We start from the raw sequence: 13,642 nt of genomic DNA on the forward strand, positions 1-13,642 counted from the left end.
TTCAGGGGGAAAACTCAGAAAGGAATTTTTCATATTTACATCAAACAAGTCCTTTGTTTGGGAGGAGGAGAAGGAGAGGGTGAGGGTAGGCAAGACCCATCCCCTTAAAAACCCCAGCATAAATGTAAACTTGGCACTCTCTCTCAGGTTCTGTCTAGATGTTCTTACGGATGTCCCTACCCTAATAAACCTTGCTATTTTGCTTTCCACTACTCTCTGTCTCATGCCTGAATTCTTTCTTGCACAAAGACAAGGACCCTTTGCTTCTCCAGTAACACAAGGACATTTTGTCATTGAATTTAGCATTCTCACTAGTAACACAAGACAATCTCATCCCCACATGCTTAACTTAATCACGTCCCCAATTACCCTTTTCCACATAAGGTAGCTATCAGAGTTGCCAAGGATTTGACATGAATACTTTTTGAGGGACCATTTTTGGTCTTCTAAAGACCATCAAGAAAAGGAAGCATCCATCAAGTGCACAATTAGTAGGAAGGAATTAAAGACTAAACAATTTCGGGGCTGGCGCTGTGGCGCAACGGGTTAACGCCCTAGCCTGAAGCGCCGGCATCCCATATGGGTGCTGGTTCCAATCCCGGCTGCTCCACTTCTGATCTAGCCCTCTGCTATGGCCTGGAAAAGCAGTAGAAGATGGTTCAAGTCCTTGGGCCCCTACGCCGGCATGAGAGACCTGGAAGAAGCTCCTGGCTCCTGGCTCCAGGATTCGGATTGGCACAGCTCTGGCTGTTGCAGCCAATTGGGGAGCGAACCATAGGATGGAAAACCTCTCTCTCTCTCTCTGCCTCTCCACTCTCTGTGTAACTCTGACTTTAAAATAAATAAATAAATCTTTTAAAGATAAGTGTTAGGTAGGAAGTCAGAACTTTTAAAGAGATTTATTTATTTATGTAAAGGCAGACTTACAGAGAGGCAGAGGCAGAGAGAGAGAGAGGGAGAGAGAGGGAGAGAGAGGGAGAGAGAGGGAGAGAGAATGTCTTCCATCTGCTGGTTCACTCCCCAAATGGCCGCAGTGGTTGGAGCTGGGCTGATCCGAAGCCAGGAACCGAGCTTCTTCTGGGTCTCCCATGTGGGCATTAGGGCCCAAGTACCTGGGCCATCTTCTACTGTTTTTCCAGGCCATAGCAGAGAGTTGGATCAGAAGTGGAGCAGCCGGGACTTGAACTTGGTACCTATATAGGATGCTGGCACTGCAGGCAGCAATTGTTACCTGCTATGCCACAGTGCCAGCTCCCTCATTGATCTTTCTTTTTTTTTTAAACTTTTATTTAATAAATATAAATTTCCAAAGTATAACTTTTATAATCTAGCAGCTTTCCCCCCCATAAACTCCCTCCCACCCGCAACCATCCCATCTCCCATTCCCTCTCCATCCCATTCTTCATCAAGATTCATTTTCAGTTATCTTTATATACAGAAGATCTACTTAGTATTTACTAAGTAAAGATTTCAACAGTTTGCACCCACACAGACACACAAAGTATAGAATACTGTCTTAGTAGTTTTACCGTTAATTCACATAGTACATTACATTCAGGACAGAGATTCTACATGGGGAGTAAGTGCACAGTGATTCCTGTTGTTGATTTAACAATTAACACTCTTATTTATGACGTCAGTAATCACCCGAAGCTCTTGTCATGAGCTGCCAAGGCTATGGAAGCCTTTTGAGTTCACCAACTATTTAGACATGGCCATAGTCAAAGTGAAAGTTCTCTCCTCCCTTCAGAGAAAGGTATCTCCTTTGATGGCCTATTCTTTCTGCTGGAATCTCACACACAGAGATCTTTCATTTAGGTCTTTTTTTTTTTTTTTTTTGGCCACAGTGTCTTGGCTTTCCATGCCTGAGAAACTCTCATGGGCTTTTTAGCCAGTTCCGAATGCCTTAAGGGCTGATTCTGAGGCCAGAGTGCTGTTTAGGACATCTGCCATTCTAGGAGTCTGCTGTGTATCCCGCTTCCCATGTTGGATTGTTCTCTCCTCTTTAATTCTATCAGTTAGTATTAGCAGACACTAGTCTTGTTTATGTGTTCCCTTTGATACTTTATCCTATCATTGTGATCAATTATGAACTGAAACTGATCACTTTGACTAGTGAGATGGCATTGGTACATGCCACCTTGATTGGATTGAATTGGAATCCCCTGGCATGTTTCTAACTCTACCATTAGGGGTAAATCCGATTGAGCATGTGCCAAACTGTACATCTCTTCCCTCTCTTATTCCCACTCTTATATTTAACAGGGATCACTTTTCAGTTAAATTTAAACACCTAGGAATAATTTTGTGTTGATTAAAGAGTTCAACCAATGGTATTAAGCAGAACAAAAAAATACTAAAGGGAATAAAATAGTAAGTTGTTCCTCAACAGTCAGGACAAGGGCTGATCAAGTCATTGTTTCTCATAGTGTCCATTTCACTTCAACAGGTTTCCTTTTGGTGCTCAGTGAGTTGTCACTGATCAGGGAGAACATATGATATTTGTCCCTTTGGGACTGGCTTATTTCACTCAGCATGATGTGTTCCAGATTCCTCCATTTTGTTGCAAATGACCGGATTTCATTTTTCTTTTACTGCTGTATAGTATTCTACAGAGTACATATCCCATAATTTCTTTATCCAGTCTTCTGTTGATGGGCATTTAGGTTGATTCCATGTCTTAGCTATTATGAATTGAGCCTCAATAACATTGAGGTGCAGACAGCTCTTTTATTTGCCAATTTAATTTCCTTTGGGTAAATTCCAAGGAGTGGGATGGCTGGGTTGTATGGGAGGGATATATTCAGGTTTCTGAGGAATCTCCAAACTGACTTCCATAGTGGCTTAACCAGTTTGCATTCCCACCAACAGTGAATTAGTGTCCCTTTTTCCCCACATACTTGCCAGCATCTGTTGTTAGTTGACTAAACAATTTCTTGGGTTTGCAGTTCAAAATATTAGAATTTGAAAAGAAGTTCAAGAGTTAAAGCTATATGGTGGCTGGTTGGGATTCAACAAGCAGAATGTGGCCCATCCTTTTAGAAAAGTTTGCTTAATGCTCATTGGACCTCACACGGCTGGAAACATGGCTTTTCCTTATGATGATATCAAATATTCAAAAGTTAGGTTTTTCTTCTTTGTGTCCTGAAGACCCCACAGTTAAGAACAAGGCTTCTTTGGGAACCAGAAACAATGTCTTGTCCCAGAAAGACTGGCTGGTGTGCTACTGTTTCTACTTGATGACTGTAAGAGAAGCACTTGCTTCTCTGATACCTTGAGCTTCCTGGGAGCATTTCCCAGGTACATCACCTTCACCTGAAGGCTCAGAATATAGTGAGTAACTTTAAACAGGCCCTCTAAATAGTCAGAATGTGAACTGACAGCCTGGGCTGCAATTATGTCAGCGTAGTTTGAAAGTAGTTACAACATCGTGTCTCTACTGTGTAAGAGTGTTTCTCCTACAGAACTGCCTCAATGTTCAGATTATGGGGGAAGGAAATTGTAATATATGCCTTTTAAAATGTCAAACGTTGTAGTTAACCTCAGCACAATCTGTGTATTGGACTATTCTTAGTCACTAAATATTTCTCTCTCTCAGTTGCTCTCTTCCAATCTTTCTGATATTCTTTAATTGGAATATATGTGCAGCAAAGGTGATTCCAGTCACAGGAATCTTCAAAGTAATAATCTGGCAAGTGCACAGGAATAGAGTAAAAAAAACCAATACTGATTATGACAATGACAAGCTAGTATCAACTAAAATGACCTTCAATGAGGGCTATCTCAAGGGAACTTCTTAGATTCCTTAGATTTTTCATAGTGCTTTCCTGGTAGCATAGCGAAAGTATACGTAAGTTTTTGTTATATTAGTAGAAATTATTTTTATCTGTCTCTGTTCAACCAACATGTGTATAAAGTAATCCATCTTCCTCATTCTTTGTCTGCTCACACTACCACTTGTGTATGCCAATTGCATGTTATTGCAATCATATAATTTAATCACATAACAATTTAATTCCATGATCATATTACAAAGAGTTAATGGAAAATGAAAGTAAAAGGTAAGTTTATTTTGATGCAAATTTTTGAAAACCATGCTTAATTTTTCATAATACTAATTCTCCACGAACTTTTTGCATGTTTCTATGAAAACTAGATTAAATGCTTTGGAAGGAAGTTGCTAAGAAATCCTTTTTAAAAACTTGGGGGGCTGGCACTGTGGCACAGCAGGTTAAGCCACACCCTGCAGTGCCAGCATCCCATGTGAGCACCAGTTCAAATCCCATATGCTCTACTTCCAATCCAGCTCCCTGCTGGTGCACCTGGAAATACAATAGAAGCTGGCCCAAGTGCTTGTGCCCCTGCACCCATATGAGAGACCTGGAAGAAGCTCCTGGCTACCGGCTTTGGCATGGCACAACCCTGACTGTTGTGGCTATTTTGGGGAGTGAATCAGTGGATGGAAGATCTGTCTATCTCTCCTTCTTGTTAACTCTACTTTTCAAATAAATAAGAAAGATTCTAACATCAGATGTTTTACAAGTATTTTAGATTCTCATTCTCCACTTGAAATACACCAAACTGGGAAAAAATTTGTAAGCATTATATCTTGGGTGTCCTGACATTTGGATCAAGATAGAACAACCTCTGCTTATGCCTATTTTTCAGTGCCCTAGATAGGGCTGGTACACCCTTTCATTCTCAAAGTGCCCTGGCTTGGATAATAAATTAAAAATTACAATAACCATTGGTGTAGTTTATACAAAAAATAAAAGAATGCCAATCACAGGTCATTCCCAAAGAATTAAAACTGAGCTTCACATAAAAGATTAGTGAATGAGGTTCCTTTATGTGCTTTATATTGGGGATTTTCAAACCTTTTCGGTTAAGGAAAAGATAATAATTATTTTAGGTTTAGTCAATGTCTATCACAACTACTCATATCTGCCTTTTTAGCATAAAACCCATCCTAGACAATTTGTGAATGTGCTCTGATAAACTTTATTAGTGGAACTAAACTTGAATTTTATATAACTCTCATGTATAACGAAACATTTTACTTTTGATTGTTTTTTCCAAGAATTTAAAAATGTAATCATACTGAATGGGCATTTGACACAGTGGTTAACATGACACTTTGAATGTCCATGTCCCATATTGGAGTACCTGGATTCAAGGCCAGGTTCTGCTCCTGACCCCAGCTTCCTGCTAATGCAGACCCTGATGGCAGCAGTGATGGCTCAAGTGCTGGGGGCCCTATTACCCATATGGGAAATCAACTTTATTCTCATTATCCCCCCCCAAAAAACCTCTTTATCCCTTGGTTATGACCCCCTTCCATTTATTTCACCCCTCTTATTTGTACATTCTGTAGTTGATGGACATTTCATTTGCATCTATTTTCTGGCTATAATGAATAATGTTTTTATGAACATTCATGACAAATTTTTGTGTAGACAAAGGCTTTCGTTTCTTCTGGGTATACACCTAGGAGCAGAATTGCTGCTCACTTGATAACTCTCCGTTTAACCATTTGAGGAATTTTCAGACTGTTTCCCAAAGTAGCTATACCATTTCTATTCCACCAGCAGTGCCTGACACTTTGATTCAGTTTTAAGATCACATTGGCTGCTATGTGGAGAAAGGCTTCGAGGAAGGCTGAGAAAAAGTCAAGAAATCAGAATAGCTATGCAGAAGTCAAGGCATCTTAGCAGGGTTCAAGGACACTCAAAAGTATACTTCATATTGTTTTATGGAATGATGCAAAGATCAGTGCGAGAGAGAGACAGAGAGAGTGTGAGAGAGAGTGTGTGTATATGTGAGAGAGTGAGCACTGTCTTTACAACACTAATCACAAGGTTAAATTGAAAGATTCCAACAGAAAGGGCTTGTTAAGACAGATCTGTAGTTTTCAAACCTTGAGTTCTAAAGCAATCTGGAATGGAAATGCTTAAACAGCTGTCCCCAAACAAGTTCCTTCAAGCAGGAGGGTATTTTCAGAGAAGTGAATGGAGTCAGTGGGTGGAATAAAACTTCCACACCTTTAAGCCATGACAACACAGGGCTCAAGTGGCAGTCTATTGTTGATGACTCCTCTCACACAGCCATCCCTCCCTGTGCCTTGCAATAATGCCTGACCTCTCAATCCCACAGACGGGCTGGCTTTGTTCCAGGATACTGGTGTGATGGCTTGGCAGCAGTCTTTGATCTTCTGTGGTTCCTCCTACTTGAGAAGGGAATGGAAATGAACATTTGTCAATCTTCAGATCTGCCTAGGACTGGGTTATACCTGACACTTCACTTGCATTTCATTTGTGAGTGAAACCTCACAATTAATCCCAAGGAGGAAATTTCTCTCCCAATTACAGATGAGAAACTTGGCCTCTTTGAACTGGAAGTTCAAAAAAGGCCTCTCTGAATGGATTCCAGAGAAAGAACATTCCAAATTTCACTCCCACATGGTTCAATAGCTCTCCAGTTGTCCAGGAACTCCATTTGGGTCTCCCATATAGGTGACAAGGCCCAAGCAGCCAGCCCGTCATCTGCTGCCTTCCCAGGTGCATTAGCAGGGAGCTGAATTGGAAGTGGAACAGCCAGGATTTGAACCAGCACTCTGATTCGGGATGCTGGCATCACAAGTGACTTAACCTGATGTGCCACAATGCTGGCTCCCTCCTAAATGTCACTTCATTATGAATAAGATTAATATTGGATATTGGGCCAACATTGTGGTGTAGTGGATTAAGCTGTCACCTGTTACCCTAGCATCCCATATGGGCTTTGGTTTGTGTCCCAGCTGCTCCACATCCAATACAGTTCCCTGTTAATGCACCTGGGAAAGCAGTGGAGGATGGCCCAAGTACTTTGACCCCTGCCACCCATAAGGGAGACCCAGATGAAGCTCCTGGCTCCTGGCTTCAGCCTGGCCCAGCCCTGGCCAGTGTAATCCCTGGGGAGTGAACCAGTGGATGGAATCTCTCTCTCTAATTCTACCTTTCAAATAAATAAAGAAATCTTTGAAAGAAGAGACAAGGGCTCAAAAGGCCAGCTTCTGTACCTAAACTTGCTAATCAGTTTTATATATTCCCTCTTGCATGGGAAAAAACAGTGAAGATGATGGAGAGAGGCAATGAAAACATAAGGATGAACAACGAAGAAACATAGCTTCCTGCTCCCATATATATGCATCCCACACTGGGTTCTAGATGTCCTAAATCTGCGTGTTAATATATACAAAAGTGACATCTGGGATCTGGTGTCCTAGCTCTGTCAATATATATGAAAGTGATATGTGACAAGAATGCTCACTCCTCCTACATCTATGTCTCAGATTCTCCCTCTCTCCATTAGAGCTGGTGCTTCCTTCATCACAAGGCAGAACTGCTGTGCACACAAAAGGCCAGCATGTGTGTTACAGGCTTTGCAGTGTATGCAAAGTAAGGTATTACTGACATGCAGAAGTTGCAGGCACTTGACTCAGTTTTGATATTGAAGGTATTTGGACAGACTTACAGAGATCTGAAACACCAGTGACAGAGAGTCCTAGGATTATTTTACTCCTCATACCTTGAGCTTGATGGCTTCTGGCATTAAGTCTGCTCATCTGCTGGGCACATTTGCTTTAACTGCTCTAGATGAGAGGCAGTGTCATGGGTACACACTTCTTTACTTGCGATCTGGTTGTTCAGAGTAAGCCTTTAGTTCAAGAGATGGTTCCTGGAGAGGAACACACACTCTCCAACTCATTTTCTTGTTTTAATAAAAAAAGGGTCTTCATTAAGACTTGTATTTGGGCAAGACATTTCATTCCTCTTTCAACATTGGGATTGGGGAATCCCTGGGTATGAGAGATTTCACCTCTCCTGGGGATGAGGTAATATAGAGAGAGTTTTAAAAGAAAAAAAAAATCAGATAGAGATTTCCAGGAGGATGCAAAAATAGAGAGAATTAGACAGGCAAAAGAACTGGGTTGGGAAAAACTTGCCTGATGCCTTCAGGACTGAAAGCTTGGTGTGGATGTTGACCCAGTGTGTAAGAAGTCCACATCCCATATTGGAGTGTCTAAATTTGGTACCTGGCTCCACTCCAGACGCCAGCTTCTTGCTAATACTGACTTAGGAGGCAGAAGTGATTGGATTCCTGTTACCCATGTGGGACACAGATTGAGTTTCTGGCCTTCTGGCTTCAGTCCCACACAGAGGCCATAGCAGGCACTTGGGGAGTGAACCAACCAGTAGATGGGAGCACTCGCTCACCTTTTCTCCCTCTTAAACAAATAGATTTAAATATTTTTAAAAAGTAGATTAATTGTTGCCTAGAGTTTGGAGTAGAAGAAGGACTGACTACAAATGGACACAGGGAACAAGTTTTTTTTTTTTTTGGTGATAGAATTGTCCTATGTCTGGATTATGGTTATTGTTCTATGATTCTGTAAATTTACTAAAAAATATTGAATTGCACACTTAAAATGGGTAAATATGTAAATTATATCTTAATAAGACTATAAAAACTAATCCAGAAATTATTATCCAAAATGGGGCAGAAAGGAAAAAGGAAGAGCAATCTTAGAAATGAAAATATAATTGTTTAAATTCTAATACTGGCCGGCGCCGTGGCTCACTAGGCTAATCCTCCGCCTTGCGGTGCCGGCACACCAGGTTCTAGTCCCAGTCGGGGCGCCGGATTCTGTCCTGGTTGCCCCTCTTCCAGGCCAGCTCTCTGCTGTGGCCAGGGAGTGCAGTGGAGGATGGCCCAAATCCTTGGGCCCTGCACCCCATGGGAGACCAGGAGAAGTACCTGGCTCCTGCCATCGGATCGGCGCAGTGCGCTGGTTGCAGCGCGCTGGCCGCAGCGGCCATTGGAGGGTGAACCAACGGCAAAGAAAGACCTTTCTCTCTGTCTCTCTCTCTCTCACTGTCCACTCTGCCTGTCAAAAAAAAACAAAAAAAAAAAACAAAAAAAAAACAAAAACAAAAAAATTCTAATACTTAGCAGGCAGTGACAATTCTGGACTAGATAAATTATTTACAAGACTGGCAAATAGGACGACAGGATTTGGGGATTCACCAAAATCCAACAGTCAAAAAAAAATAAAAACAACTTTTTTATATAAATGGATATAAATGGAAATGCTTTCCCATTCACCTAATGGCAGTTCCAGCAAAGAGAATGGAGGCAATGGTCAGGAACAGCATTTACAAGAAAATCACTGATAACCTTCCAGAATTAAAGAAGCACACAAGTCCTTAACAGAAAGTACTCTCCTATTTTTGCAGAAGATAAAAGTTAAACTAAGGCAATACTAGTGAAATTGCTAAACATTAAAAATAAACAAAAACCCTGAAATGCTATCACAGAGAAAAGGCAAATTGTTTACAAAGGAATAAAAACTAGACTGGCAGAATTTTTAACCAGCAACAATTAGCAGCCAAAAACAATGGAGACTCTAACAGTGAGCTGTGGGAAAATAACTATTTACTAGGATTTTATACCCAAGGTATCATTCAACAGTCACAGCAAAATAGACATTTTCAAATATACAACGAATTCACTTTCTCACTAAGATCTCTATATAAAGAAATATTATAGGATATACTTCAGGCAAAAGAAAAGTGAACTCAATTAGAATTCTTTGGATTTAGGAAAAACGTGATCAGAGAAGCTGATATCAGTGAATTTAATTAACTTTTAACTATAAAAACTATTTTGAAATTTTAACATGAAAAACTCTAGGCAGTAGTGACAAGATGGGAAATGGGTAAAGTATGTCAAGATATTTTGTAGAAAGAAAGCCTAAAACAATGTAATATAGGTCACCTTCCTAATTTAATAGAAGGCAAAAAAAAAAAATAGAGTGAAAGGAAGGAGAAAGAATAGTAAGTGAAAAATACAAAATATAATGGAATGATAAGCCCAAATATGTTAGTAATCACATTAAATGCACACAGGTTAAATTCACATGTAAAAGATACAAATAAAATAAAATACATAAATTAAAAATATATAGAAAATGTGTGAGGTACAAACAGTAGCTAAAATAAAGTTGACGCATCAATATCAATATAAAAAATTTCTGGTGCTGGTGCTGTGGCATAATAGGCTTAACGGCTGCTTGTGGTACCGGCATCCGCATGGGCATGAGTTTGAGTCTCAGCTGCTCCAATTCCAGTCCCATTCCCTGCTAATGTGCCTGGGAAAGCAGCAGAAAATGGCCTAAGTGCTAGAGACCATGCACCCATGTGGGAGACCCAGCAGTAGCTCCTGGATCCTGGCTTCAGATATGCCCAGCTCCAGCTGTTGTGGCCATCTGGAGAGTGAAACAGTGGATGGAAGATCTCACTCACTCTCTCTGTCATTCTGCCTTTCAAATAAATAAATAAAACAGTCTTAAGAGAAAAAAAAAGATCTCTCTCCCCTGTCACTCCGCCTTTCAAGTAAATAAAAACAAACAAAACAACAAATATAAATTCCTAAAAGATAAATGTTTAAAAAATATTAAAAATTTCTAATTTCAGTACTAGGCATGAAAAATGGCAAGGAGAGGTATCACATGATAAGAACCAACTTTTATTTCTAATGCAGGATATATTTTAAGAAACACTTTCAACTATGTGTCAGGGAACATGTTTGCCTTCTATGTTACTGTATTTTCACTGCTTGGCACCTAATAGGTGCTGTATTAATGTTAATGAGTGGAATGATTACCACATTATATTGAAATCATCTGTTTTTGTTATATCACAGGGTAAGTGCCATGTCTTACAAATTTTTTATGCTGGGGCTGGCGCCGTGGCTCACTTGGTTAATCCTCCGCCTATGGTGCTGGCATCCCATATGGGCGCCGGTTCTAGTTCTGGTTGCTCCTCTTCCAGTCCAGCTCTCTGCTGTGGCCTGGGAGGGCAGTGGAGGATGGCCCAAGTGCTTGGGCCCCTGCACCACATGGGAGATCAGGAGGAAGCACCTGGCTCCTGGCTTTGGATCGGCACAGCACTGGCTGTAGTGGCCATTTGGGGAGTGAACCAACGGAAGGAAGATCTTTCTCTCTCTCTCTCTCTCTCTCTCACTGTCTATAACTCTACCTGTCAAATAAAAAAAGAACACAATTTTTTATGCCATCGATATTCAGCACACTGCCTAGCACATAGCAGGCTCTCCATAACTTCACAATGAATTCAAGTATCATTGATTTCATAAAATCTTCCCTAAACTGTTCTTGCCCATGTGTTTCTGCTTCTACAGCACTCATCATTTGAAGGACCTAATTTAGCAATTGATGATGTGGAAATATCTATTTTTATCTCAATATTTTAAACCTTGTTTCTCATTTCTCCAAAAGTATATCATATTCTTTCAGAGAAGATGTCTTGTACTGTGCCAAATGCTTTCCTTGGTTAGATCAATAGTGCCTGCTGTCCTTGCCAAGGTGTCCATCCAAGGGGTTATCTTCATGTCCCTTTTTCAGCCCTTGGCTAAGAGATCATGGTTTGGAGACAGCCTCATATGCAAAGCATGTGGAGAAGTTAATGAGATAGGCAGAAGGCAGCTCTTAGTGTTCAATTGCAAGCCTCTGTGTTTTATTCCTCTGGCAAATAGGGAGGGAAGGGGAAGCAGGAATGCCTGTGATCCTTCCCCTTCACACACACACACACACACACACACACACACACACACACAACAGTGAAGGTGGGAAGTGACAGGGAGACAGTGAAGAAACAGTATATTCTATACACTTGTTGGACAGAACCAGAACCTGAACCTGACCTCCCATTGGCAGGACTGGTATCTGGAGTTTTTTATGAGACAGACAGGAAACCCCAAAGCAAATCATTAAATTCCTCCATTTGAAACCTTATGCGTAGAAGACAAGGAGGATGCTCTCCTACAGACAAGACACAGGAGGGAACAATGACAAGGAGCTTCCTAATTGGGAAGCTGCAGAGGGTTAACAAAGAGCACTGGTGGTTCTTCCTACTGGACCTTAAGAGGAAGGCACAGTCTGGGCGGTGTAGCCAGGGCCCTAGGAAGAGGGAGAGCAAAGGGCTGGCTGACCTCTCAAGGTCTTTTCTAGTCCCATAATTACACGGTGAATTGTGCTCTTCTCCACTGATGGTCCTACACACAACTGCACCTAGTTAGATAGTAAGTCCCTTGGGCTGCCTTCCAGGTTGAGTAGCCTGCCACTGCGAGCTGCTGGCACTCAATAAATGACTCAAATATTTGTACAATGGAGGAATAAACGAATTAAGTGTTTAAATAGAGTCCACATGACCTCCCCAACTGTGAAGTATGGCGTTGAATGAAATCACAACATTCCAGGCACGATCCCTGGAGCAGAGCTGGTAAAGGAAACCACCACCACACCACCACACCACCACACACACACACACACACAAGCAAAAACACGAATCACATTCCCACCTAGGGAAAAGCAGGTAAAGGAAAACACAACACAGACACAGACACAGACACACGCAAACACGACTCACATTCCCGCCTAGTAAAAAGCAAAGACCACCTGCTCAGCAAGCAGGCTGCGGGAGTTTCCTTGGCAAGGATCCCGTGTCTCGTCTCTGCTGCTTTAGAATTGTGCCTCAGAAAGGTCAAGACACCCAGCTTTAGGACGACTTCCTTTCCCGGTTGGACTCCAAGGCAAAGTTTCTGCCCGGATCATGCCCGAATCTACTGGGGAGGCGCGTCTGCACTCCCTCCCCAGCTCCGAGACCCCAGGCGCGCTCGCCAGCCCGCAGCGCCCCGCCTTACCTTGGTAAGCTGGGCAATCTTCTTGCACATTTTCACATGCATCTCGGGATCACAGTCCATTCTCCAGCCGGGGCCACAGCTAGAGTCGGCTTTGGAGCCTGGGGAAGTCCCGGGCGGGTGAATTTTGCTGTTGAGGGCAGAAGCCATCAGTAAAACGCGCCCAGCACTCAGAGGCTCTCGCTTGTGTTCTCCCTGCCCACCGTGTGTGCACGTGCGTGCGCGGGCGTGTGAGCGTGTGGGCTTTCTCGGGGGAAGATGGCACTGCAGTCCCGCCGCCAGCACCGCCGCGTGGCTTCTGCTTGTCGGAGGTGTCCACCCTCCCTTCTCTCGAGCTCGCTCTCCTGCCAGCTGGCTCTGCGGGCACCCGCACCCTGCAGCTAGGCGCCAGCGCCTTGCACGAGCGGATCGCGATCCGCGCGCCGCGCTAGGACAGGTGCGGGTTTCGCCTGCAAGGGAAGAGCTTCCTTGGCGAGGAGCTCCCAGCCGTGCGGGCGGGGGAGGTGTTGGCCGCGCTTAGTGCTTGTGGACACGTGCGTGGTGCAAGGCTCCAGACTGCCTGATGTGGGCATCGCAGGCCAAGGAAGAAAGGCGACCTGGTTTCGGGCAGCTGGAGTGGTCAAGGAAGGTCCCCTCGTGGTGTGCAGGGGGATACTGGGGACTGCCGGCAAAGGAGCCAGCACCACGAACGGAGCCTCAAAGTGTGAGGCGGAAGGCGGAAGTGGGGGTCGCTGCGTAGAGCTAGTCAACAGGATGCGAGGAGTTCCGGGGTCCCAGGCGCAGTGTGGGCCAGCGCCAGAGCTGCGGGAGCCCACGGCGTGCCTGGGAGTGGGAGTCCGCCTTCCCTCATCCTAGCGAGGAGCCTGGACGCTGCTGGAGGACTCCC

The 13,642-nt window shown here is 43.1% G+C and overlaps 1 protein-coding gene across 3 annotated transcripts in view; it reads right to left on the minus strand.

Annotated features, from left to right (window-relative positions):
- FAM184B (family with sequence similarity 184 member B) overlaps positions 1–13,262 on the minus strand; it is a 115,592-nt gene extending 102,330 nt beyond the window's left edge. For 2 of the 3 annotated variants that reach the window (XM_051841992.2, XM_070068089.1), the window contains exon 1: positions 12,760–13,052. In XM_051841992.2, the coding sequence (XP_051697952.2) occupies positions 12,760–12,906 (147 nt within the window). In that variant the 5' untranslated portion in view covers positions 12,907–13,052. Of the gene's footprint in view, positions 1–12,759 lie in introns of all 3 variants that reach the window. The other variant, XM_070068090.1, reaches the window with a different exon arrangement.
- Positions 13,263–13,642: the final 380 nt, after the last annotated feature.

The sequence above is a fragment of the Oryctolagus cuniculus genome, chromosome 2 (assembly GCF_964237555.1).
Source record: "Oryctolagus cuniculus chromosome 2, mOryCun1.1, whole genome shotgun sequence".
Taxonomy (NCBI): Eukaryota; Metazoa; Chordata; class Mammalia; order Lagomorpha; family Leporidae; genus Oryctolagus; species Oryctolagus cuniculus.